A 25,300-nucleotide genomic window follows, 5' to 3' on the forward strand; every position below is an offset into this window, starting at 1 on the left:
AAATGCTGAGTCAGTCCTCTGTGATGGCGGTGGTCAACGCCGCATAGAAGCGGGAAGTTGCTAATATGAGAGGCTGTGAGAACAACACCCTGATTCAGTGTCTGCTCCTGACAGGCCTTTAGAACACTTTGCTCTGTCTCCCACACTCACAAAACGACCCCGAGGAGCAGATGGTTAGTGATTCATGATGAGTAACAGTGAAGAGTCATCTTGCTCTGTTATTCAGGGCAGATTGATGCCTCACAGTTCACTATTTACTGTTATCACAGCTTTATGATTGCTAATGGAAGAGTCTGGAGATTAAGTCAATTCCCATTAAGTGCACACTGACGGGCTCATTACACATAATTTATGGGCTGTCTTGGGTGAACGCTGCCTGAGATCAGGTCCCTCCAGAATAAATGTTAAAATGGAGGAGAATTTAACAGATAGTGCTGGAAATGTATTTAAGCTAGTCCATGAAGGCCTGTATATTAAGATAAGATTGATAAGGCTTATTGCTATTGCACAAAGTGATGTTTGTATATTCCTTTTAAAATCATTCAAATGTAACAATCTGAAAAATCCACCCTGTGTTGGATTGCTCACAGCTTAGGCCAGCACTAAGCCCCTGACACACTGTATGATAAGAGTTCAAAAGGCAAGAAGGTTGGAATTGTTTGCCATTCTGGGTGAAACACAACAAGATGTAAGACTTTTTATTGCCTTATAAAAGATGTTCAGGCTAACATGTTGGCTATGAGTTGTCTTGCACATCTAGCAGACAAGAATCAACACTGAATTCATTTTGATCCATGTTTCAGGCCACCTGATGAATGCAAGTCTAATATTCACTCTACTTTTGGTCTGCATCAACTCCAAATAATAACAGAACAAAACAGCTTAACAAAAATATGTGGCCTGTCAATGCGCTCTCTGTTTACAAGCTGATTGCTAACTTTGCTTGTCTGGCATTCAGTGCTGGTCACATAATGTACAATGGGTTAATTCATCGCTGAAATCATCTTTCTGTGGGTGGAATAGTGCTGATGAAAGCAGTGACAGTGAACCAAAACATTCAAGCTACAGGCTATAAAACTAGAACAAAGGCCAAAGAAGTTAAAACACATTGTGCAGCTGAGAGAAACTGCAAAATGGTATTTGCCCGTCAGTTTTCAAAATTATTTGACCTGTTGGTGCAATAAAAACATTGAGTAGTGCAGATTTAACTTCACTGTTTATCCCATCCCGTTTATTTAACAGTTAATACATTTTTAACAGTTTACCTCCTTTTATATTTCCAAATCGCCTTTTTTTGTCAAATAAAACTGAAAGCATAACAATTAAAATATTAAAAACAATAAGGAAGGTTTATTCAACATTTATGATGAGTGAGTTGAGAAGAAATTTTTTAAAAAAACTTTAAGGCAATGCATACGTCATCATTTTACAGGCAACTTCTTCACAAGATTTTCCGAGGTGGTAATAAACTTTGACATTTAGGGAAAAAAAGGAATCGGGGCAGGGAAGTGTGTACGGCTGTGTGTGCGGTGACGGGGGAGGGACAAGGCATGTTTTTCCTCAAAGACTTTAAGCTATGTGGTTCAGGTTCAGATTCAGGAAGTGAAAATTTAGATGGCTGCCGCTGGTGTGTGTGTGTGCGGAGAGGACATTCAAGGGGTTGTGTGTGTGTGCGGTGTGATCGGTGCTGACGGAAATATGAGGTGTGCAGGGGGGCGACTTCAACACAAAAAGGAAAGAGGAAAAAGATGAGGAAATCAAACAGGATGTAATGTCTACACTCTAAAATCGAGCATTTTTCCATTTGACAACATGAATGTTTGGCTCCAATTAAAAACACTACGATCACTGCAGTAAAGTGCTGAGGAGAAACCAATGCGGTCCATCCACAAAAACTACTTATAAACAAGAGTGGGAGTGCTGAAACCCACTGCTAGAAATACACACTGTTTGTATTGTAGCAGTGAATATTACAGAAAGCAGCAGCATGTAAGAGAATAGCAGGAGTTTCATTTCCAAAAAGACACAACAGTAAAGAAGTGACTGAGAAACATTCTGTATCTCTCAAACAGATATATGGATCTTTGGAGTTTATACACAAGTTTCAGTGTCACACCATTTCCCGCTTGTTCCCAGCAAGAATCCAAATAACCAGATCTTTCTGGTTATTTTCTGAGGTTATCAAGGCGTACAACCTGGAACTGCTCCATTGTAAATGAATGTTGGATCTTTTCCATGCTTCTGCAAAGTAGTGCTTTGGTGTCACACAAGTGATCTGCAGTCCTAATTTCTGTCTTTTGTAAATTCAGTAAAGAAAAAAATCAACCAAGTTAAGTTACATCCTTAGGACAAGAAGACATTGTACAGCCACACCAGCTGCTGCCATGCTAACGCTGTACAAAGTGCCAAAGCTGGTATGCAAGCACTCTCACAATAACAGTATAAATAGTGTAACTAAGTCTAATGTGTTAGCTTTTGCTAATTAGCACTAAAAATCAAAAATACAATAGAGGCTGCAACAGACTATGATGTAACATAGAGTTGACTTGTGAGGGTATATATAGGTATGTGTAAAGTAGCACTGTAATAAAAGTGATATTTTTTAATTAAAATGAGCAACTTGCTGTGGTAATTGATAGCTAAGTAAGATTAATGTTAAGAGTGACAGCCATGCTAATGGCTCTGTGAGGTGGTACATACTAACATGCTCATGTGTGGCAGGTATCATTTTTGTCATGTTGCACATGTTAGTGTGCTGTTTTCTAATTAATGTCAAAACATAGACTATATATATATAAGATGGATGTAGCTACATTCACATCAACAACTGGTTTGTGAACTACCACTTTGAAGCATCGAATTTAACCGCATCCTCTCACTATCGCATCCCCGGTGTGATGAGTGACAGCGGATCTGACTGAGAACTCGAGAACATTACACATGGCAATACAGTAGCAACCTGTCAATCACAAGGATCCTCTCCCTAAAGCAAACCCTGCTTGATTGTCTGTTTCACTCTAAATGGGACCATAATTTACCCAATCAGCCAACTAGCTGTATTGAAGGACACTTGAAACAATCGATTGAGACCATAAACTCATTAGGAAAATGTTGATTGAGATAATTAAAAAAGTGAGAAGTAGGGTCATTTTCTCATAGACATCTATATAACTGGACTTCTCTTTGCAACTAGGGGACTCACCTCCTGGTGACTGTTGGAAAAAATGCAGGTTTAAGGCACTCCATGCTGGCTTTACTGTTCAGACCCGCAGGCTACTTTCATCTATATACAGGCCAAGTACAAACCACACTGTTTAGCTAAGGCTAATGAAATTGCAGTTTTTTATGTATAATATCACACAATTATTGGACAGACTGAAGTCTTGACCTGTTGATTGACCCAGAAAGTGATTTCAATTTATCCTGATGAGTGGTGTCTGAATGGGTGCACCAGTTTCATGGAAATCCATCCAATAGTTTTTGATGTTTCACTTTCTGGTGTTATTTGTAAGTAAATCATTTATGTAAAGTTCTTTACACTTTGTGTACTTGATTTGAAAGAGTAAATTCAACTATAGTTGTAGTTAGAGCCTCCCCAATTCTATTTTGATTTACTGATGAACTGTCAGATAACTGACAAAAAAGCATAGACGTGATGGTTATTGTCATCAAACAGAAGGAAGAAGAAGACAGAGAAAGCTGTATTTAAAGATGTATGCTTTGCTTACTATAACTTGCATCTACTTTTCAAAAGTATACAAACATTTGACCCTAGAAAAGAGAACAAATTCACATCCATGTTATTTAAAATGTTCCCCTTTCTTTACCAGCTCCTGACTTGATGCACATACGTAAAAATGTGACATATATATATATACAAAGTATTTTTTTAAAAAGGCTTGCAGTAATTTCACACTCACTCATACACATTGCATTGTTAAGATCATAAAATCAGTTTAAACAAGAATAGTTTGATTCGTAAGATTTCATACACACGGACGCTGCATTGTATAAAATATCAATGACAAGTCATGTAGGCTTTTATAGTGTCGACGTTCACAGACGTGCTCTCAGCTGTGGAAGTGCAAGGTGCATGCACAGTTTTACTGTCAGTCCTATAAAGAGAGTGTAAGCACAATTTATTGCATGATACAAAGGCTAAGATGAACATCCAAGGAATTTTCTTTTTATATGGAGCTCTGTATCTACAGAGCAGCTTCCATCACATCTGTTCTCTAGGCAGACATTCATCGAGGCATTTTGTTCACTGTGGGTCTTGGTTTTAATCCAAAATCTGTTCCAAAACAGCCCCGCAGTCCAGAGAAAAATTCCATACCAGCTTCCACAAATGTCAGGTTTGTCTTTCAAATTAACGTCTTTGGGAAGAAGCTGTAGCATTATGTGATGCCTTGACTGCTTATGACTGTTTCACCATGTCGAAAAAAACCCTCTAATCCGTACAAAAACAAGTTAATTTTGCTGCACTCAGATGAGTTTGTGTACGCGTGAAAAGTTTCCAACCCAGCTCAGTTGAGCACTGAGCCTCAGTTGACTTTAAAGATACTGAAGACGTGAGGCGAGGCCGAAGGACTGCCTACAGTGTGGAGTCTGAAGGACGAGCCTGTAATGGCTTGGAGCTCCGTGCCTTTGTCCAGTCGCAGGAGGCCAGACACCTGGCAGGGCTTCAGGAAGTGGAAAGGGTGCGGCCCAGCGGAGGGGGTCGTCCCGTATCCTTCCATGCATTGCAGCTTCTGAGGCCTCTGGCCGCTGGTCACCACATCCAGCTTCACATACTGAGACTGCTGCTCATTGAACAACACCTTAAGAGGCAAAGAAGGTGAAGAAATCTACATCAAGAGAAGTCAGCAGAGCCGCAGGGAGCCCTTGTTCCTGTGCTTTTCAAATGAAAACTAACCAGACTGCCTTGGGATTTCAAAATTCCTGCTATCACGATGGGTTTTTTTGTGCTGTTTTTAAACTAGATTTTCTCCAGGCTTCTGTCAGCCTAACAAGACGACGGCCTGGCTGCATAAGATTACCCAAAACCTGATATTCGCTTCCAGTATGACTGCTTGAACAAAATAAAGACTGCTTTTATAAACCCAAGACTTTGTTGATTCACCATAGCTGACAAAGACCTCGCCTCATCGCTGTTTCTCAGGGAGTAAGGAAGATAATTCTACGACCTTTTGGATAAATGACACCTCACCTTGGATCTGCATTTTGTGTAAAAGGCTAAACCACACTTTATTTGACAACTCAGACAAAAATATTAGAATGTTTTCTAGAAAACCTTAGTTTCTGATTCAAGAAAATAATATCAAATATTGAAATAGTCCTGTAGAAAAATTTGCTTGACACTGATACCTAAATCTACTTGAAGTTAACTTAAAATCAACAGGATAATAGCTGGCAAATTGATGAAATAATAAAATGTTACTATTTCCATGGACACTGAAGTAGTTCATCAGCTAAATTTCATCCATACTGTGTGTTGACATCGACTTTAAAAATATGTACTAGTTATTGTGCAAGGTAAAGCTGCATTAATACATGTTAGCCACAGTTTGTGTTAGAAAACAGCTGACTGCAAACACTTGAAAAGGGCTTAGAGGTCAACGGCAGTGTACCAGAACACTGAAGCTGCAGGCCAGAAAACCAAAACAAAGAGCTAAAAGACACTAAAACTGTTTTGAAGGGTTTGCAATAATTCTCTGCTGTTCTACAACTCCTGTAATATTTCACATGGTCATTTGATACATTATTTAAAATAATTGATTAGTGCAGCTAAATAAACTACAACTCCCAGCAGGAACTCACCTGGCAGAACAGGAAGTAGACGCCCGCTTTCTCCACAGTGAAGGTGCCTTGCTCCTTGTTGTACCGCACTGCTTTACTCATATTCAACGTCCTCTCTTCCCAGCCCTTTATCACACCACCTTCTCCAACTATAACGTACACACACGCACACACACACACACTTCATGTTATTCATCTCATAGACTAAAGATTCAAAGATAATCCTCTATCCTTCATTTTTATGACTCTTACCTTGCTGAGAGGAGACTTTGGTTACTGATGGAAAGTAACAGAGATGTTGAAAGAGAAAGAAAAGGGAAAGTCAATTAAGATTTTATGAGTGCAATCGTATAGGGGTATATGATTGAAAACACTTCAGCAGATGCTACACGAGACGGCTATAAGGGATCTGCCAAGCCACTTACTCTCAAAATGAGACGCTGCTTTCTTTCCATTTCCATTCTTCCCTCGCAGCGTCCCCCCTTTCGGAAGGCAAAGAAAGACAGAATATGAGTTTGAATGCAAAGAAAATAACGCCTGTGGGTTTTTGTTTTTTTTTGATAAAACAATCATTCCCATCTGTATCTGTCTAATAACATGGTGTGTTAATTTGCTGCCATTTAGAATCAACCTGGCTAGTTTTAATGCGGTTAGCAGATGGGCAAAGGATTTCCTTTCACGTGCTTCAATATATTTCCTTAAACTGTTATTTTCAGTCAGAAGCGTGTGCCTCTTTCATTTTTTTTTCCTGTGGGGGCTAATCTTAGAGCCAGCTGGTCGCAGTCATCTAGAAAATACAGAATACAGAGCAAGGATGGAAGAATGAGGATGGAGAGCTGTGTTTGTGTGCGTGAGTGTTGAGGAGCAAAAAAAAAAAGATGGACACAGGAAAAGTGAATAAGAAAGCATTAGAGACATGCATAAAAAGAAAAAAGCTGAAGGGCTAGAAGGCTAAATAAGAAAAATGAAGTGCTGGAAAAAGAGTCGAAAAGGTCTTTGGCTGCTCTGTGACCTAAAAGAGTCGATTAAGAACAGAGTGAAGCAACAGCTACGGCCCCTGCTCAGATAAATACAATAAATAAAACACAACACTAAAAGGCCAGAGCTGAAGAACGCCTGCTCTTGTTACTCACTAAAGGTTTATTTTAGCCTCGCAATTTGGCCAGCAGGGAGCGATTTGAAACACTGATACGACTCGAATACTGTGTGTATGAACTGTGAAATACATACTTTATGTTTCGGGACGGAGCACCCAAACACCGGGGCCCCCACCATCATTCAAGAATATTAAGCTCCTGCTAAAATAACTCACAGGTGGGTGACCCTGTAGACTTAGGATTTGCTATGGGCGAGCGTAAAGCCCTCAGGCCGGCCAGATTTTCCCGACTTAAGCTGTCAGTCATGAGCAGAGAACATAAAAGCAGTGTCCTGCTGAAACGCTGCACCACTCCGGTCAACTTTCCACAAACTGGAAAAAGCTGTTTGGATTTTTTTTCCCCATTGATAGCCATGAATTTCTGAACACTGTTTAATGTGTTTTGGAAGACAGATATCAGTTACTAAAGAAAAAAGCTAGTATCAAGAGGATATCAATATAGATATTTTGGCGAGACACACTGGTCTTTAAATGAATCCTTTTGTCAAATTTGGACATCCATCCCTCAAGTGCAATCCAGCACGAAGCGTCTGAGGGTTCACTCTCGGACAAAACGTGAACAATCGAGCAGTCCCATGATGGTGACGCAAGCAGAAGCTATAAATACTGCAATGATAGGTCATCAAATATCACTGCTTTCACAAAAAATCATAGCTGTGTCAGTCGTGTGCTCAGGGCGGGGAAAAAATCAATTTCATTGCCCAAAAGCGTGCAACAAGGCCTCACTCCCGCGCCAGCTGGTTTTCTGGGCTTCGAGGCCGTTCTGGTCAGACCTGTAATTTCTGAAACAGTCATCCAGCTGCCTACTTTTTCCTGTGTCAACTTTTAGCAGTGGGTAGTGCCTGCGGCCTGCTAGACCTGACCAAAGTGGCATGTGGGCCAAGACTGGCCAGCGTTTGTGTTAAATGTTCTTCCCAAAAAAACAACGGAGTGCAGTTGGTAAGTATATTGTGTCTGTGGTGATTTGGATGGTTAAAAAGCACAGAAACTTCTATACATCGCTGGTGCTGAAGTTAAAAAAATGCAGCTCTGGCAGACTTGATTTGCAATACCGTCTCTCTTGACTCTCTGCCCCACCAGCAGCTCTCTCTTCTCCAGAATGAGCTGAACAATGGCCTTCCTCTGTGTATTGACCTGTTGAAAGAGAGAGAGTAAGAGAGGAAAAACCACACTATTAACAAATGTCCAGTTAGTTTCTTATGACTTTTTTCTGGCACCAAACCCACAGAGCCACAGACGGCCTCTTCCAGCCAGCCAGCCACATAAGCAGGCCCGTCTTTTCCAGCATCCTGCCCCTGCTGCCATGCTAGCTTTAGATCTACCACTTCCTCAGAGAGACTGGTTGCGACACCTAATGCATGTTTTTAGTGCTTTACATTCCTCATGTCTATTCCCCCCTTTTTTTGGAGAAAGAAATGCATTTTGTGTAGGTAGCAAAGTTTTAAATCCTTGGCTTGGGGCCCACTAAATGACTGAAGGAGGCCTATATCAAGTTAAGAGAAGAGCTAGCTCCAGGAACAGTATGTTTAAATTTACTGCTACTGTGGAAATGGAGGCAGAGAGTTGCACTTCGCTCCCCAGACGTTCACTCACTGGCTCTCATCAGGAGTTGGCGACTGGTCAAATGGACAGAACAGGGCCCCTTGGGAACGGTTCCAGCATCAACACTCCACGTGTCCAATTTTGGGGTGTTTGTGTGTGTGTGTGTGTGTGTGTGTGTGTGTGTGTGTGTGTGTGTGTGTGTGTGTGTGTGTGTGTGTGTGTGTGTGTGTGTGTAGGTCTGTCAACATGATACACAGCCAACCTGTCCTCTTGATCTGAAATCCAGCGCAACCTGGTTTTGTAAATACTGTGAAGTTCAAACCAGAAGAATTTCCATCAGCTCCTTTTGGCTCCTTTTAGAAAAATTATTTGCCTTGTGATGCAACCCCACATTCGCTGCAAGTGCAAGAAGCTTCAAAACTGCACTTTTGCATGAGATTTAGGGCTACTTTCTTGCAAGTTCAACTCTGATTTGAATCTAGCTCATGCTGTCATGTGCATGAAAAGTGGCCATGCAGGCTGCAAATGATTTACACTTGCCACACTTTATCATCCAGGGCTGCTGCAGCCTCAAAGCTCAGAGCAGTCAGTGGGGTAGAAAGTGCTCATACGCCAAATAGTTGAGGCTTTCCAGTAAATTGAGATAAAACTGGAGCACAACAGGCACCAGAGTAATTAAACATGGCGGGGGGAGACAGAGGGGGTGGATACGAAAATAAACTCCGCACAATTTCACTGCACTTATTGGTAAGTAATAAAAGTGCCAAGCGGAGAAATGGTGCAAGGGGGGGACGAGAGAAAAGGGGGGTTGAAGCGTGGAATTGCATTTGTCCATATATTGTACCTCCCGCCAAGATTCCCGTAACCGCAGCCACAAAAGAAGTTACATAACAAACACTTGAAAGTCTGTCAAAGTTGCAGGCGGGTAAATATTATTGTTGGGACAAATATGCATGCTATTCGGAGGAGGGGGGATGTTTGTCGGCTGGGGTGGCTTAAAAAAAAAAGTGTTCTACAAACCTGCTCGAGTCGGTCCTGCAGGATCTTGAAGGACTGAGACAGGTCCCGCGTCTGTCGCCAAGTCCACGCCGTGAACAGCGCGCTGCATGCGGCCAGAGACAGAGCCACCAGGGCCAGAGAAGCCCAGACGACCCGCAGCTTGCGCACTCGCCTCCTCTGCAGAATCCGATGCATATTGGTGCAGACTGCACTGCTACTCACCGCCGCAGACCATCCGAAATCCCCACTTCAACTCCATTCCAGCAGAGCATGAAGTCCCTCCAAATGCACTTCAGTCCAAATGTCCATTTCGGGGCGACAAAAACAGACAACGGCGTGTGGACGGCCGAACTTTTACACCCGCCGCTTGGAAGGAGCGCGGATCTGCTGTGTGATTTGATCTGACAGATGAGTTTTAAAGCAGCAAAACATCCGATCTTTTCTCCACTCGGATCATAGCCGCAGTCCTCCTTGTGTGCAGGCCGTCTCCAAACACAAGAAAACTGTGCAACTTGCGCACATCAACTGTTGCATCCTTCTCCTTGTGATTCGTTGACTCAGCTCTCTTGTCTTCCCTTTAAACAGCGTGCTGGGGGGTCAGTCTATTAGACAGACAGACAGACAGACTGAGCACACATGAATTCTCTCACACACACACATACTGCTGGAGGTGAACTTTGCGTGCGCCCTCGCCGAGTTCCGGTGTTGTGACAGCGGCTGGCATCCGCCGTGGAAACCGACGAGGTGAGCCCCAGGAAAGCATTCGGAGTGGCACCGGAGCTTCCGCTGCTTGTCAAATCATTTTCATCAACTTCCAGCCTTCGAACTGTGTGCCATTCATGTGGTGCAGCAGTACAGTTTGTACCCACACGGTGGCGGTAGCGGCACACCAGACTGCTCTGGCAGGAGATTTTAATCTCCAGTGTACCGTCAACAGGTGACCCCTAGAGCAGTGTGGGATGCAGTTTCCATTGAGAAAATGATGATAGATGATAAAACAAACTAAAGAATACAAAACCTGTAAATACATCCAAAGTTTTCAAATGTGTTTTAATGCTTTGGGAGCAAAAATGAGTGAGTTTGAAATTGAGTACATTGAAGTAGGGAGGCCACATGTACAATATAGCTGAGTAAGAAAATAAAAGATATACACTACCATTCAAAAGTTTAGGGTCACCCAGACAATTTAACACTTTTATGCATGTGCTAACATAATTGCTCAAGGGTTTTCTAATCATCATTTATCCTTTCAACACCATTAGCTAACACAATGTAGCATTAGAACACAGGAGTAATGATTACTGGAAATGTTCCTCTGTACCCCTATATAGATATTCCACTAAGAATCAGCCATTCCCAGCTAGAATAGTCATTTAGCACATTAACAATGTTGAGACTGTATTTCTGATTCATTTAATGTTATCTTCATTGGGGAAAAAAGCTGCTTTTCTTTCAAAATTTTTGAATGGTAATCTACACAAGAAGAAACCTAGGTTGCAACAAAATATTAAAAGTCAAAGTTAGTAAAATAATACAAACATTACTAAAGAGTCTTTCAGTTCTAAACAAATGAGTCACCTTCAGCACGAACAGTTGGAAGTAGAATGAGATGAAGGATAAAATGAGTCAAGCTTCAGATTGTCCACAGGTTATTCCAGGTTGCAGGTGCACAGTGAGTAAAACTAGATTTTCCAAGTTTCATAAAAACAGCTGGCACCTGCAGCATATTCCAGTCATTTGAGCATGTTTGGTAAAAGCCCACATTAAAAGACGTAAGGGGGTAAAAGACCAGTAATAACCTTATAAGTAAATAAAACCTAGCATGTATCACTCCTTACAGAGGGCTTCCCAACCTCAGCATACAGCTCATAATTATGAGTATTACAACTCTGATCACATAATCTTAATCCAGGGTGATAAAGTGTCCAACGGCTTAAGAGTTGCTGCTGATCCATTCATGTACAGAGAGAAAAGTTGTCTCAGTAAACATTTTTAAAAAATGCAGTGGGAATCATGTTTTGTTCGTGTAATAAAAATAACTTGTTGATGTAGTTTACTCACGGGCTGCGCAGTGGCTTGGTGGTTAATTGGTAATTCTGAATTGTCCGTAGGTGTGAATGTGAGTGTGCTTGTTTGTCTCTATGTGTAGCCCTGTGATAGACTGGTGACCTGCCCAGGGTGTCCCCTGTCTTCACCCTAAGTCAACTGGGATAGACTATAGTCCCTCACGACCCTAATGAGGATTAAGTAGTGTATAGATAATGAATGGATGGATAGCTCACTCACCAGTCAGCTTTAAAGTCCTGTAATGTATCTAAAACTATGGAGGTCCAAAACTCCCAAAAATGTCTATTTAATTTTGATTTTTGCAACTAAAACAGCGTGTGATAGCTTAATACAAAGCAGCAGCATCTTGAAACTTCTCATCACAGCTTCCTTTCTCAGATTGTTTCATTTGAAAGCTTTTTAGAGGCTTGTGGCGGTACAGTATTTGGCAAGAATAGCAGAAATTTAGTTAAAAGAAGAGAAGAAAAGATCCACTTGGATGTATCTTGGGGCACCCTGTCAGGGTGTCAACCCCTAACTTGGAAAGCACTGAAGCAACAGCTATCTCTTAAGGTACACGTAGCATTCGTTATAAATATCCGTGGTGTAAGACATCTATTAATTTCCCTGGTGCATTTTCTACACGTCAGGATATCGCTGAACTGTTGAATTTTAAAATTCTTTGAAGGGGTTATGCATGCAATTTCTTCTTCTCCCTCTTTGTTTTTTCATTGCCACATTTCCTTACAGCCATAAACCATCAGTTAGTAGATTAGCAGGAAACTATCAGCAGGAATGTGTATTGCTTGTGTACACGTGTGAACATGGACATGCTTACGTGCATACATGTGAAAATGTAAATACCTTCCATCAATCGCCAATTGATGGCTTTTTGACACAATAGGACAAGCAAACATTTGATCCACAGTCCCTACACATGAAGATAAAATACTCAAACGAATGGGAGAATTAAAATTACATTCTGTATTTATGTTCATAATTCACATTTTTAAAAACCAGATCAGTCACATGGAAAAAGTACCTACAGGTAACCTTTGCAACTAATGGTGTCAAAGTGCATCCATTTACCACCAGAAGGAGATTGTACAAGTCTGACCTGCATGAGAGGCATTCCAGGGAAAAGTCTTTGCTGTTCACAAAGGATTTTAAAGCAAAACTACAGTTTGCCAGAGAACATGTTGGCAAAGAACTGGCATTTTGGAGTAAAAGGCTGTGGACAGATGAATCAAAGATATAGTTGTTTGGCTACATTAACAGCTGGAATGTTTGGTGCAGACCAAAGACAGCTCTTCAGTGTTAAATGGTGAAGTAAGGTGGTGGAGATGTTATGGTTTGGGGTTGCCTCGCTGCCTCAGTGACTGAGCAGTTTGCAATAATTGATACAACTATGAATTCTGAATCATATCAAAGACCACTTGACGACAATGTGAGGCTGTCTGTCTAAAAGCGAAAGTTGAATCAGAATTGGACTACAAAATAGTGATCCTAAGCACACTCGCAAATCCATCAAAAAATGTCTCAAACAGAAGGAATACAGGCTTATGGAAGGGCCTCGTCAATCCAGCTGAAATGTTGAGGGGACATTTGAAACAGGAAAGAAAAACCTCAAACATCTTGCAATGGAAGGAATTTTGCATGAAAGAGTGGTCAAAAGTTTCAACAAACCAATGCCAGAGACTGGACAGTTTTGGAAAACAGGAAGTTATTTCTGCAAAATGGGGCAACTCTAGCTTCTGAGGAAATATTCTGGATGTACTTACCTTTTCCACTGAAGACTATCACATCTATTGATATTCCTGTTAAATACGCTACGAAACATTATTTTCTTGTGTTTTGTGCCACATTATGTCACCTTCATTTGAAGCCACTGTATCAGAGGGAACAATTTCTTATTTTTTTCCACGTGAATATCTGCAGAAAATAGCAAGAGAGCAGGGACTACTGGTTAAAAGCTCCACAGTGATGTGACTAATCTACTAATAATCAAATGCGACTTCCTCAACTGACATTTGTAGGAACATCTGCGGCATAACTAGATGTCTGTTCTCGTAACACTGGGACACCATTTTCTGTTTATTTTTATTACTAAAGTTTATAACAGTACCTTGCAGTTTGATCAATGCATAGCAGTACATACATTTGTACATATTTTACAGTGAATGTATATACACAGTATGTGTCCTCAACATGCTTGAAGCTAAAATTCCATAACACTATATAAAGATTAAAGGAACAGGTGGTGTTAGTACGCCCCCTATTGGACACATGCCTATTGATTCAGCGTGCTAGCATTTCCTAATAGACATTAAATAAGCCTAGCTGAGGATGAAGTGAATGTTAGTAGTTTTGTAGGTGTTTGGAAAAATGTAAACTATGTGCAAATAATGGTGAGCATTGGAAAGCAGAGTGTATTCAGATCTATATCTTAGCTGCGCATGTTTCTGAAAAAACTGTATATGTCCATTATTTAAACAGATAAACTCACAGACTGAAACTGAATCACATTACACTGCAGTCTGATAGATTTTATTAATTTGATCAGTGTAAATTGAGTAGAGAAGTCAAACAAGTATACAGGTAAACAGTAAAACACATGTCTGGTTTTCAAGAATGGGAGACAACAGGAAGCCTACAGTACTTTAATGAGGTCAACATTTGACTGTCATGCAGGTTCAGGACTGAATGTACAGTAACATGGCTTTTTGTATTCTCTAATGTGTCAAGTTCTTTTTTTGTCTCAGAAATAACACAAAATTCTAGCAGCTACATTTTTGTTTCCAAAATCATGGCATCAGACATTTGGCTAATGTCATGTGAAACACTTATGAATCCTTTTTCTGGTGATTTTAACTTCACCGGAGGGATTTCATGGACCTTTTGTGAGTTTTTTGATCAAATGAAGCCCTTTAGAACTCTGTGAATGAAGTCTAAGAGAAGTCAAAGTTTACTTTGGATTCACAAGGTTTCCACCCAACTTCAACCATTTCAGAGACAAAAACAGGATGAGCATGTTAGAACTGATGTCTCTGTTGGCAGAAAACGTTATTGGCTGCACAAAAAAATCTGAAAACACATGAACACATATCTCACAATGTGTTTTTGAACATGTATGGGTATATGAAGGTCCATCCTAACAACTAAACAGCAGCGCAGCTGTGGAAATTTAAATACATGAACATGGTTGTTGTGTCTACTTACACTGATTGTGATACCATGTAGTAATTACAGACACATCCATCACACTAAAATCTGAGTAAACACCTCAAATACTTAACTGTCTGTTCATGCTGTTGTTGTCTTTCGTATGCAAAGTTGCTCTTTAGAGATTTATTGCAGCTGGAATTGACAGAAACTAGAGTTGAACTGTGATTTTGAAATACTTTGAGGAATCCATGTTGGGAACAGAGTCACTAATTGTATGATTTATAGCTCTTGGTCTTGTATTCTGATGGGAAGTTGCAGAAAAGAGAGGATTTAAATTGATCCTCATGTTCCCTCTTGATTTTTGGAGGTATGCATTTTGTTCAAGCACATTAAAAGTACTTTTGCACACTGATGAAGGCAGCGCAGTCAGTAGATTTTGCACATTTAAGTAAAAGATACATAGATTTGATGTCCTAAAGATGGAAAAAAAAATAAAATACCGCACATTCTTTCCTGAATTATCTTGCAAAGTCTGAACACAAATGTAAATTGCAGAAGTTACAAAGAAGGGTCAGTGGTTTTTACTTGTTTAGAGAGAAAGAAAACAAACTAAATATAACCCACAACTCAGCCTGTTTTCATTAGATTGCTGGAAATGATACAAAACACCTAAAAAAAAAAAAAAAAAAAAAAAAGGAGAGACAGAATATAAAACAGAAGTGCAGACCAGAATTCTGCCACTTTCACTTTAGCAGGACAGGTCCAAACATGTTGGACGATCCCAGTCCAGCAACTTTTATTTTTTAAATTCCACCAGATGGATGTTTTTCTGTTTGATTCTAGGCTTCATCCATTTCTTCAAAACTAACCCCAAGAGTTTGGCTGCATGAAAGGAGGTTTAAGGTTGAGTTCAACTGATTCCCTCAGTGCACAGTTTCATTACGAGAACTTTATACATACCAAGCTTAAAAGGAAGAAAAGAGTGCAAATAACATTGTGCTTTACAACAGCTTTACAGCACTCCTCATCTGGAAGACGAGGGCTCGAGGAGACTGATTCTTTGGTTGCTGTTGTCATAGTTTACAGTAAATTTAAAGGGACAGGATATATAAAACAAAATTTTTTCAACAGTCATACGGTGAAATGTGCATCTTGACTTTGATTTCATAAGGTTTATGTGGATCTTTGTGCAAAAAAACCCATTTAATTTCTAGATAATGACGATTTACACTTAATGTCAAGACTTTCTCTAAAAGTACACACATTTAATTGCACTTTTCCTATTACCATACCTTCTAATTTTTCACACTGTGGGTGGATTATATGATCCATTTATCACTGAAATCATAACAGATCACAAGGGAAAAACACAAAACACAAATTTCAGTGCCTCTGTAATGTACTATTTAAATGTATTGCATAGGCCCCATTCCAACACTTAGAACTGCATCCTGGAATTATATATTAAGATAACTGACCATTTGCTAAATCCCTGCCCCAAATACTGATTGTCCAGTTTCTTCATACTGGAGAGGTATATACAGGTCAAAACCAGATTCTATTTTGTTATATTTGATTTTCAAAGTTAACTGACAATTGAAAAATGGGAACGTGGGATAGTAGGTTTAAAATAGTAAAACAAGAACTCTCGCTGTTTTCTCATTTTTCGATGGGAGAACAGCAAAAGTTTTCAATGTAGCAATGCCATCCAAGTTCGCATTTCACTACAGCACAAACAATAAAAGATCCGCCTTCTTGACTGTGAGACATTGTGCTTCTTCTGAATAACGATTATTTACATGTCTTGCGTGTAAAAAAAAAAAGTTAATGTTTTACCTGCAGCAGTATTATGTACTGTAGCATTATGTACTGTATGTAGCCACTATGTTTTTGCAAGGTTCTTGTTTCAGTGTGAGTCAACTGAAATTGACTGTGGAGTTGAACGGAGTTGGTGTTGGCTAACTAGTCAACGTTAGTTAACTACAAGTAATGTAATCTGCTTGTTATTGTCATTTCAGCTGACAAAAAAGATGGTGGTTAAAAGGAAGTGACATTGCTGCTTTTTGTGCTCTTCTGTATGAAATAAATTTACAGAAGTCAATCAATACAGCATTTCTATTCTATTGTAAAAGGCCCGTTGTTTGAGAAATGATCAAACATTTTGAGTAGTAAATCTGCCACACATTGTAGAAAGACTTAAAGGGGAGCAAGGCTTAGCAAATAGTCGGTTACTTTAAAATCAGCTTGACAATTGTCATTGTCTAGTTTTGGAAAGGGGCCACAGAGTGGAGCTCTATCCCTGCACTGTGTGGATTGACCTCATGGCTGCAAAGGTCACAAGGTCATGAGCCTGATGTTGGGTTAAGGTTGGGCCAGGTGCTCCAGCGCCTCTCCCTCACAACGCATACAGTGGTAGCCCATATTAGCTGTGACATCGAAGCAGCCCTGGCTCAGGTAAAAGTCCAGCGATGATTTGTTCCAGTCCAGAACGGTGAAGTTGAGCTGGTTGCAGCCAGCGGCCAGACCCAGCTACAGACCACCGAAACAGAGCAGGGAGACGGACATGAGTACCACTGTGCTGACATAAAATTACATAAAGTTCCGCTACTGTATACAACCTCCGAGACATTACTTTGATTTTTTAGTTTGCAATCAATGCAAATGGAGAAGACCTACACTACCGTTCAAAAGTTTAGGGTCACTTAGAAATGTCCTCATTTTTGAAAGAAAGGCAGTTTTTGTCAAAATATAACATTAAATGAATCAGAAATACAGTCTAGACATTGTCAATGTGGTAAATGACTATTCTAGCTGGAAAAGGCTGATTTTTAATGGAATATCTCCATAGGGGTACAGAGGAACATTTCCAGCAACCATCACTCCTGTGTTCTAATGCTACATTGTGTTAGCTAATGGTGTTGAAAGGCTAATTGGTGATTAGAAAACCCTTGAGCAATTATGTTAGCACATGAATAAAAGTGTGAGTTTTTATGGAAAACATGAAATTGTCTGGGTGATCCCAAACTTTTGAACGGTAGTGTACATTGTACAAAGGGAGACAAGGCCCAAGGCTCAACATCTGTGGTTCAGTACTCTTTTGGAGTTGTAACAATTAAGTAGTACTTTGATATTTTACTCACCTGTGCTACCTTGCTCATAAGTGCTTTACCAATGCCCTTCCCTGAAACACAGATACTAGGCATTACTTCAGATTTTCTGCATCTACGGATACATAAACAAAATTCCTGCTTGTGAGAACACAGTACCTCTGAACTCAGGCATCACGTACAAGTCCTCCATGTAAACGGCTCTGCCCTTCCATGAGCTGTAGGAATAGAAGTAAAGTGCATAGCCTATCTTCGTATGGCCTGAAAGCAAAATCACAAAAAAAGTGAAATCAATGCAGCAGGTACATTGTACTTTAGAGTTTCAGCCAGTTACAACATTCAACTTTTAAAAGCAGCCAAATAGTTTCAGTATTTATTAAATGGGCACAGTTGCTTTGTTGGCTCTTTCCTGTTAAAATTAATGGCTCTGCATCTTTGGCAAAGAAAAAATGAAAACATTTCTTTTATCTCATTTCCAAAAAGCTCTTCGATAATCACAGCATATGTTGTTGTTTTTTTTTTTTTAAATATTATGCTTACATATAACTGCATACCATTCTCTAAACATAAGTCCAATCCAATCCAACTTTATTTCTAAAGCACTTTAAAACAACACTGTCGACCAAAGTGCTGTACACATTAAATAATAGAATAAAAGAATAAATAACCAAATAAAAATACAAATAAAATAATACGAGTATGAAAATAAGACATAAGACACAGGTTGTACAGTAAAAGTCAGCTCTAAGCTGAGCCATACGCCAAGTTAAAAAAATGTGTTTTTAAAAGAGATTTAAAAATAGGGAGGGAATCAGCCTGTCTGATTTTTAGTGGGAGCTCATTCCACAGTTTAGGAGCAGCCACAGAAAAAGCACGATCACCTCTCAGTTTCTTTTTGGTCATAGGCACCACCAGTAGAGCTTGATCTGCTGACCTCAGTGAGCGAGAAGGGAAAATAAAAATGTGAAATAATCAGTCCTGATTTACTATTAAGTGTTTTAGTGCTGTTGAAATTGTCAACATGTCTGCCCATAGACTTATTGTTCTTTCAAATGCAGCTTTGCTTGTTAGAACAAATTTACATCTGAGGAATCTTTACCACCATCATACTTATTAAGTAAAAATTGACTATTATTTTCATTTCAGCGACTCCAGACTGGTCAGGTTCATGATGTTCTAAGTAGTATTAATTATCTTCTTTTGACCAGGATACAAGGAGCAATAATAGCATTAATTTTAAGTCACGTTTCGAGCCATTTAATGAATCTGAGTCACGGTACTCTTCTTTCAACTCTGCTATGTTAGCCAGTTGCTAAGTTTGTTCCTAGCAGATTTGATTTATCTGAGCTTTTTTTGCCCTAAAACAGCAGCAGACTTCTGTTTAAAATGGCCCTTATTATAAAGTGATGAATGTGATCTAAAAATTAAAGTTGTGGGCTGATACACCAAAACAACAGGTTCATAGATTAATACAGCTTTAAAGTACATTCTGTGCTATTTCACGTTAACTGATGCTAGGGGCTAAATTTCAAGATATTAAACACCAAGCTAGGATCTTTATAACCTGTAGAAAACATCATGGATTTTTTAGTCTTTCCTGTATTCACTGTGGTTATTGGGTTATGCTGATTCTGCCATAAGTAAATCTGTGTCTTGCTGCACACATGTACATATGGTGTACGTATGTGGACTGACTATGTGATCAGTTATCTAGGTGTGGGAGTCCAACACATATACACTCCTCAGCATTAGAGTCAGAGTCTGGTGGACAGTGGACAGTGGTGACTGGATGGAAAACCGGCTGTGTCATGGAAAGAAAAGGCCCAGCTGAGCAGCAGAGCGCACATTAACGATCTCATTACTGTATTATGAGGAAAAGCGGTGCATTAGCCTTGTTATGTAAGAGGTGTGTAAGGAGAGAGGCCACATCAGCAGGGTGCTGTTGCATTAGGTAACACAACTATACACTGATGGACCTGGTTGATAACAAGTGACCATTCTGTGCAGCTACTGTCCCACATATGTTATGGATTTAAGGAAGAGTAAATTCACCAGAGTTGATAAAAGGATTCAAATAACTCATCAAGCACACATTTCTCAGTAAATTGTGTTATTTTATGCTTTTTATACTTGCCAAATACAAGACAAGACCTCCCTCAATGAGGACCTGATTATGCTTCAGTCCTGCTACTGTGTGTGATCCAATTTACTGAAACTTAGCTATTATTAACTTTACCAGCTACAACTGTGCTTTACCTGCTTACATTCTATGATGAGTCAAAATATCTGCTATGAGTCTAGAAGCTACTCTGATACAGGCAGCAAGCAGTAAATCAGATTAAAGCTGAACAGAGCAGCATTTTTATCACAAGTGACAAGCCTGATACAATCTGCAGGCAGATGAAGTTAGATACTAAACATAGCGGAGCGTTTAACTTCTCACAAGGGCAGAGCCAACGGGTTGCTGTGGCTCCTACAAACTAAAATTTTGCCACCCCACACAACCAATAATGAAGCATGTTAGAGAACTACACACAGTCATAGAACCAATATTTACTATTTTTGTCATTAAAAAGTGCATACTCAAGATAAAAATGTCATTTTTATGTAAATCAAATAATATATTACATGTCTCTAGTTTAAATGAGGCAATTTTAATTTAAATTTCATTTTAGCTTGGATATGTCTCAGGGATGTGTGTGTGTGTCTGTTCTTTTTTTCCTTCTGTTTTATTGGATTCCTAGACAAACGCCCTCTCATTTTGGCTGCACTACAGTTGTATGTGCAGCCAAATGACAATAAAAGTTGATTTGATTTGTATGATCAGGTTTAGCTGTGATTTAGTTAAAGATCTTGTACAAACTCTTAAACACTGTCCTACTTTGAAATGGAAACGGCACTGCTGAACAAAACTGGCCCAAGTCCTGCACCAAAAAAAGCAAAAGGGATAGACACGGTGTGATGTCTCAACTAGATGGGTGTCCTAGAGCTGTACAAGGACAGTTTTATGTGTAATCATCTCATGTCATTCAAATTGTAATTATCTTATGAGCTTTATCAACAAACATAACTTTCCCCACAGTTCATTTTTAATCCATTAAAGGTTACATATAAAAGATTATTATACTGTATATGAGTTCTAGCATACTTTTCATAGCAGTCTTGCCTACATCCATCAGCAAATTATAATTATACAATGGCCGACAACCATTTGCTGAAAATAGACTTACTATATAATTACTATAAACTATAACATTCGCCTGGCTCTGCCATTGACTTACAAATAAAATTTTTCTTAAATAAGGTAGGTGGAGACCAAAATGGAGCAAAAAGAGGTTAAATATTAGACTAAATTCATCAAGTGACACAAAACACAACTTAAAAAATAATACTGATGTTGCCTCACATATGTCTGATGTGTGATAAGCAGCTGTTTGCTAACATCCATTCCTTATCCAAAGAATTATGTGACAATAATAATGAGATACTGCAAGTTTGTGTTCAGTGTAGAACTTTCTACTCCTCCACTTGATGCCACAACTACAGTTTGACAGGTGTTTGAAAAATGGTATTAAAGAGCAACTGATTGGCCTCCGATCACCTGTGATCCAAGTTAAAGACCATATAGAAAGTCTCACTACTTTTCTGCTGACAAATTGTGAATGTTTTAATTTATGAATCTGAATAGAAATATCTCAATCTAGAAGGCAAGTTAAACCTATAAACTAGATTAGGTTGATTTATAATTTACTTAAATAAATCACCTCAAGCACTAGAAAAGGAACAATCACCTGCAAATGCTGTTTGGTTTAGAGGCAGATTAAGTATATCTCATACACCCGCAAGCTTTTGCTTTAGATTTTGAAAACAAAAACTCAAATTTAATTAGTACTGACATTTAGTGACTGACCTTTCAAAGCGTGTTGCACAGTGAGGTTCCAGCAGGTGTTTATCTTTTAGGAGGTTATGAAACTATTATTACATCTGAAGCTGTTCTCTACCACATTTAGTTTACAGACAATGTTAGGAGGATTATTTGTTCAATGTGATATCATGAGATGTTGTATAAATACCTTTAAAGTCATTTTGCGTGCCATGTGTATGCACTTTACCTTTGATGCAAAATGACTTACTAAACTGCCGTGTTCTTTATATTCCATTGGGTAATATCAGGCTGTGTTTGTTGGATGGTTTTGTAAACCAGATAGTTTGTATGCACTGCTTTTAGCTGGTGGAGTGATAGCTTTAAGTAGAGTGAGCGATATCAGTGATGGATCTCCCTTACCTTCTTTGGTTTTGTGCTGTTCTGGCACCTCAGCCATGATCCCATGAAAAAACGGGTTCTTGGAGAAGCCATCTTGCTCCAAGTCTGTAAATAGATTGTAGTATGACAGATAGGTGAAGTCGTGTCCTGTTAAGTTACATGTGGGCAGTTTTACAGTTTGCAGTTCAAAGCATCATATTTCTAGGCACAATCCAGTGCTTTTTCACCATTATTTAGCATGTTTTCATCAAAGTGTTATTTTGGCTGGAGGGTGCTTTTGAAAATAAAATAGTAATGCTGTAAGTCATGGTCCATAATTTCCTCATTTCAAAGTAGGTGTCCAGGTGCTAATAATAGGGTAAAAACAAAGTTCTGAAACAAATATTTTAGTTATAATTTAGCATATCTACTTAGTGGAATTATTTAGACTTGCAGAAGTATAACTGAACACTTAACTATGAAAAATGCAGTGTTTTTCATCTGGCCTTTCAATTTTGTCATCTCCCACTACTGCCAAAACCCCCAGCTGTGTCCTCATTCCACACTACTATTAGATGCGCACTAGTCTGTGTACTTATTCTCATAGTGTTTTCATTGGCAAGTTGTACTCAACAAATAAACGGGTCCCGAAGTTCCAGTTTTTCAAGCAATTTCATCTAATTAGCATTTCTGCAGCCAAACTATCAGTAGGAAGGTCCTAACATTTTCAGCTGACTTCTCTTAAAAGTCTGAGTACCTCATCTTTACATTTACCAGCATGTAGCTTCTTTGTTAATGCTTAGTGCCCTCATGGTTTTGTTGTCCTTTTTTGTACAGCAAAAAATAAATAAAAAATGGTGTGATGATATTTTACATAGCAATGTGAGCACAATGTTTAATTCAGTAGCTTTTGATTGTACCATGATCTCAAGTCATTGTCAAAATGTTCGCCACAAGGGTCATTTTGTGGCCTTTCTGGACCTTATAATCGCAGTCTCTTAGTTCACCATCTGATGTTACATTTGTCAGGCATTGGCTTTTAGTTTAAACTTTTAAGACAGAATAATGGACACTACAGTGCCAAAATGTAACCAGTGGCACCTGGTGGTTCTCCTCTGTCTGCTCACTTCTTTTCTGTGCGAGACTAAAGAAGATGCTACAATTCGCTCCTTTCATAGTGATTTTTGGTAAAAGATTTAACATTTCATGTTTTAGAGGCCTTCTATTTGATGGAATCTGATGCGGATGCTGCTTTTTTGACACTTCTGTCTCTTTGGACATTGCAGTGTGGCTACACTGTGTTGGAAATGCTAAATCAGTAGTCTAATTTAAATTTTATAATTATTGTCTTTATTTTCACAGTGAGCGCTTGGTGTCCTACCAATGTTTTGTGCTGTTCTTTTGTTTTGTCTGTAATATTTGTTTGCTTAACTACTGTGAGTAATAAATAGCCATAATTGCCACTGATCGTACTGAGACACACCTTGTATTTTGGTTGTATTCACGAGTGAATTCATTCCAGTTTAATTTAACATGATTCATTACTCAGATTCAGACTACTCACATTACTTGGTTACAATTATGAGTATGTAAGTACCCCCATTTTACATGAATAGGTTGCTTCTATTGCTTCTATTGTTCTATTACGTGAAGCATATCTGAAGAGAAAAATTGTAAAGTAAGACTGAAAGCTTCAAAAAGATTCTAAATCAGGGGTATTCAACTCAAATTCAATGAGGTCCAGTCAGAGAAAATGTACTGAAGCAACGGTCCAGAACATCATAATGTCTAACTTGAGTTAGTGTCATATACGTTGATGCAGCCAAGTAGTTGTATCAACGTCTACATGCCATCAATAACTGACTGTCAAATCAAATAAACTCAGTATGATTCAAAAACATTTTGACAATATTTTATTGTCACTTAACATTGTCTGTAAGCAGAGCTGCAATGTTTATTGACTGGAATGCGGAGACTTTACTGGCCGAGTAGCGTCACGTGGGATGGCTTAACTCACATGTAATTGGTCTGTGTGTTTCTTGATCTGCTAAACCAAAAAATAGAACCTCCCATCAAATTTAACATCCCCCTTTAATTGATTGGTTACAGTTCCGGCTATCATAACCATAGACTGTATAATAAAATATAAAATATGTACATAAAGTAAGGCTGTATAACAACTTTATTATAGAGTCTCTGATAATAACTTAGTGTGTTTTTTTCCGACTTCCACTAAGATAGTGTATGGCTCAGGTTGGATTTCATTTTGTCGTCATGAATATCTAAAATAAGGCAGAGAATGAATTATATTTTTAAACAGAACTCTTAATACACTACCTCTCTGAGTGACTTTCACATGGTCTGCCATTTTCTCATATTCTGCCAATTCCTGGGGAAAAAAATAAAAATAACATCAATTGTCATCACTTAGAATTTCTCCAACATCAACCTTAAACACGTCAGTCAGAACCACATCAGGCTTTCATCCTGTTCACATGGAAACAAATGGCATGAATTGGCACATGTGGCTGGAGTGAGCTCCAATGAAACACCTAATAATATCAGAATAATCTAGTAACAGCAGCATCATGTTTGATTAGATGCACTGACGTAAAGCTGTGAGTCACTCCAGGCTCCTAAATGTCTTCCGACGTATTGACAGCTGGTCTGCACGTGTCCGTGTCTCACCGTGATCATCCGAGCGATGTCCTTGCAGTCCTCCACGTTGGCTGCTCGGATAGAGAAGTCCATGCCTGCTGGATGCTGTGATGCCGCTGCTGATCCGGTCTGTCACTGTGGATGGTTTAAATGGGAGAACACTACAGCTGTCTTCTAGCCTTCACTTGCACATCACAACCTCCCTAAACGGGCTGCAAATTGAACATAGAGCGCCCTCCTCCAGTATGGAGGGGACTGGAGGAGTCAGCTCCTTATGTGGACTTAAAAGCCCACTTAATAATTAACAGACATCCTTTAGAAATGTCTCGATGGGCAACTTGTCCTGATGTGTAATAGACAAGCATCGCTGTGGCTGCTATTTATTTGCCTCCTGCAGGTGCAACATTAATCCTGTAGGGGGCTCCATTTTAAAAACACACACTGTGGCCCCATACTGAGTCCCCAATTCTTGAACTTGGCATTTGTTTGTTTCCTGTAGCCTTGAAGTACCCAGAAGTGTTCCTGTCAGACTGCACAGGGCAGCTTCATTCAGTCTTTCAAATGAATTGTAAATGTATTTTGCCC

At 39.3% G+C, this 25,300-nt stretch overlaps 2 protein-coding genes across 2 annotated transcripts; both read right to left on the reverse strand.

The window, feature by feature from the left end:
• Positions 1 to 1,209: 1,209 nt before the first annotated feature.
• On the reverse strand, positions 1,210 to 10,320 carry tnfsf12 (TNF superfamily member 12). Its single transcript, XM_023277257.3, has 6 exons — positions 9,518 to 10,320; positions 8,008 to 8,089; positions 6,225 to 6,281; positions 6,052 to 6,075; positions 5,821 to 5,948; positions 1,210 to 4,820 (listed from the first exon to the last, which is right to left on the reverse strand). The coding sequence occupies exons 1-6, from the start codon at positions 9,689 to 9,691 to the stop codon at positions 4,545 to 4,547; spliced, it is 741 nt and encodes a 246-aa protein (XP_023133025.1). The 5' UTR covers positions 9,692 to 10,320; the 3' UTR covers positions 1,210 to 4,544.
• Positions 10,321 to 14,062: 3,742 nt separating this feature from the next.
• On the reverse strand, positions 14,063 to 25,090 carry sat2a.1 (spermidine/spermine N1-acetyltransferase family member 2a, tandem duplicate 1). The gene is made up of 6 exons (XM_023277310.3): positions 24,746 to 25,090; positions 24,395 to 24,446; positions 22,100 to 22,183; positions 17,974 to 18,075; positions 17,848 to 17,888; positions 14,063 to 17,236 (listed from the first exon to the last, which is right to left on the reverse strand). Exons 1-6 carry the CDS (start codon positions 24,806 to 24,808, stop codon positions 17,069 to 17,071), a joined length of 510 nt encoding a protein of 169 aa, XP_023133078.1. The 5' UTR covers positions 24,809 to 25,090; the 3' UTR covers positions 14,063 to 17,068.
• Between the last annotated feature and the right edge of the window lie 210 nt (positions 25,091 to 25,300).

This window comes from Amphiprion ocellaris, chromosome 23 (genome assembly GCF_022539595.1).
Source record: "Amphiprion ocellaris isolate individual 3 ecotype Okinawa chromosome 23, ASM2253959v1, whole genome shotgun sequence".
Classification (NCBI taxonomy): domain Eukaryota; kingdom Metazoa; phylum Chordata; class Actinopteri; family Pomacentridae; genus Amphiprion; species Amphiprion ocellaris.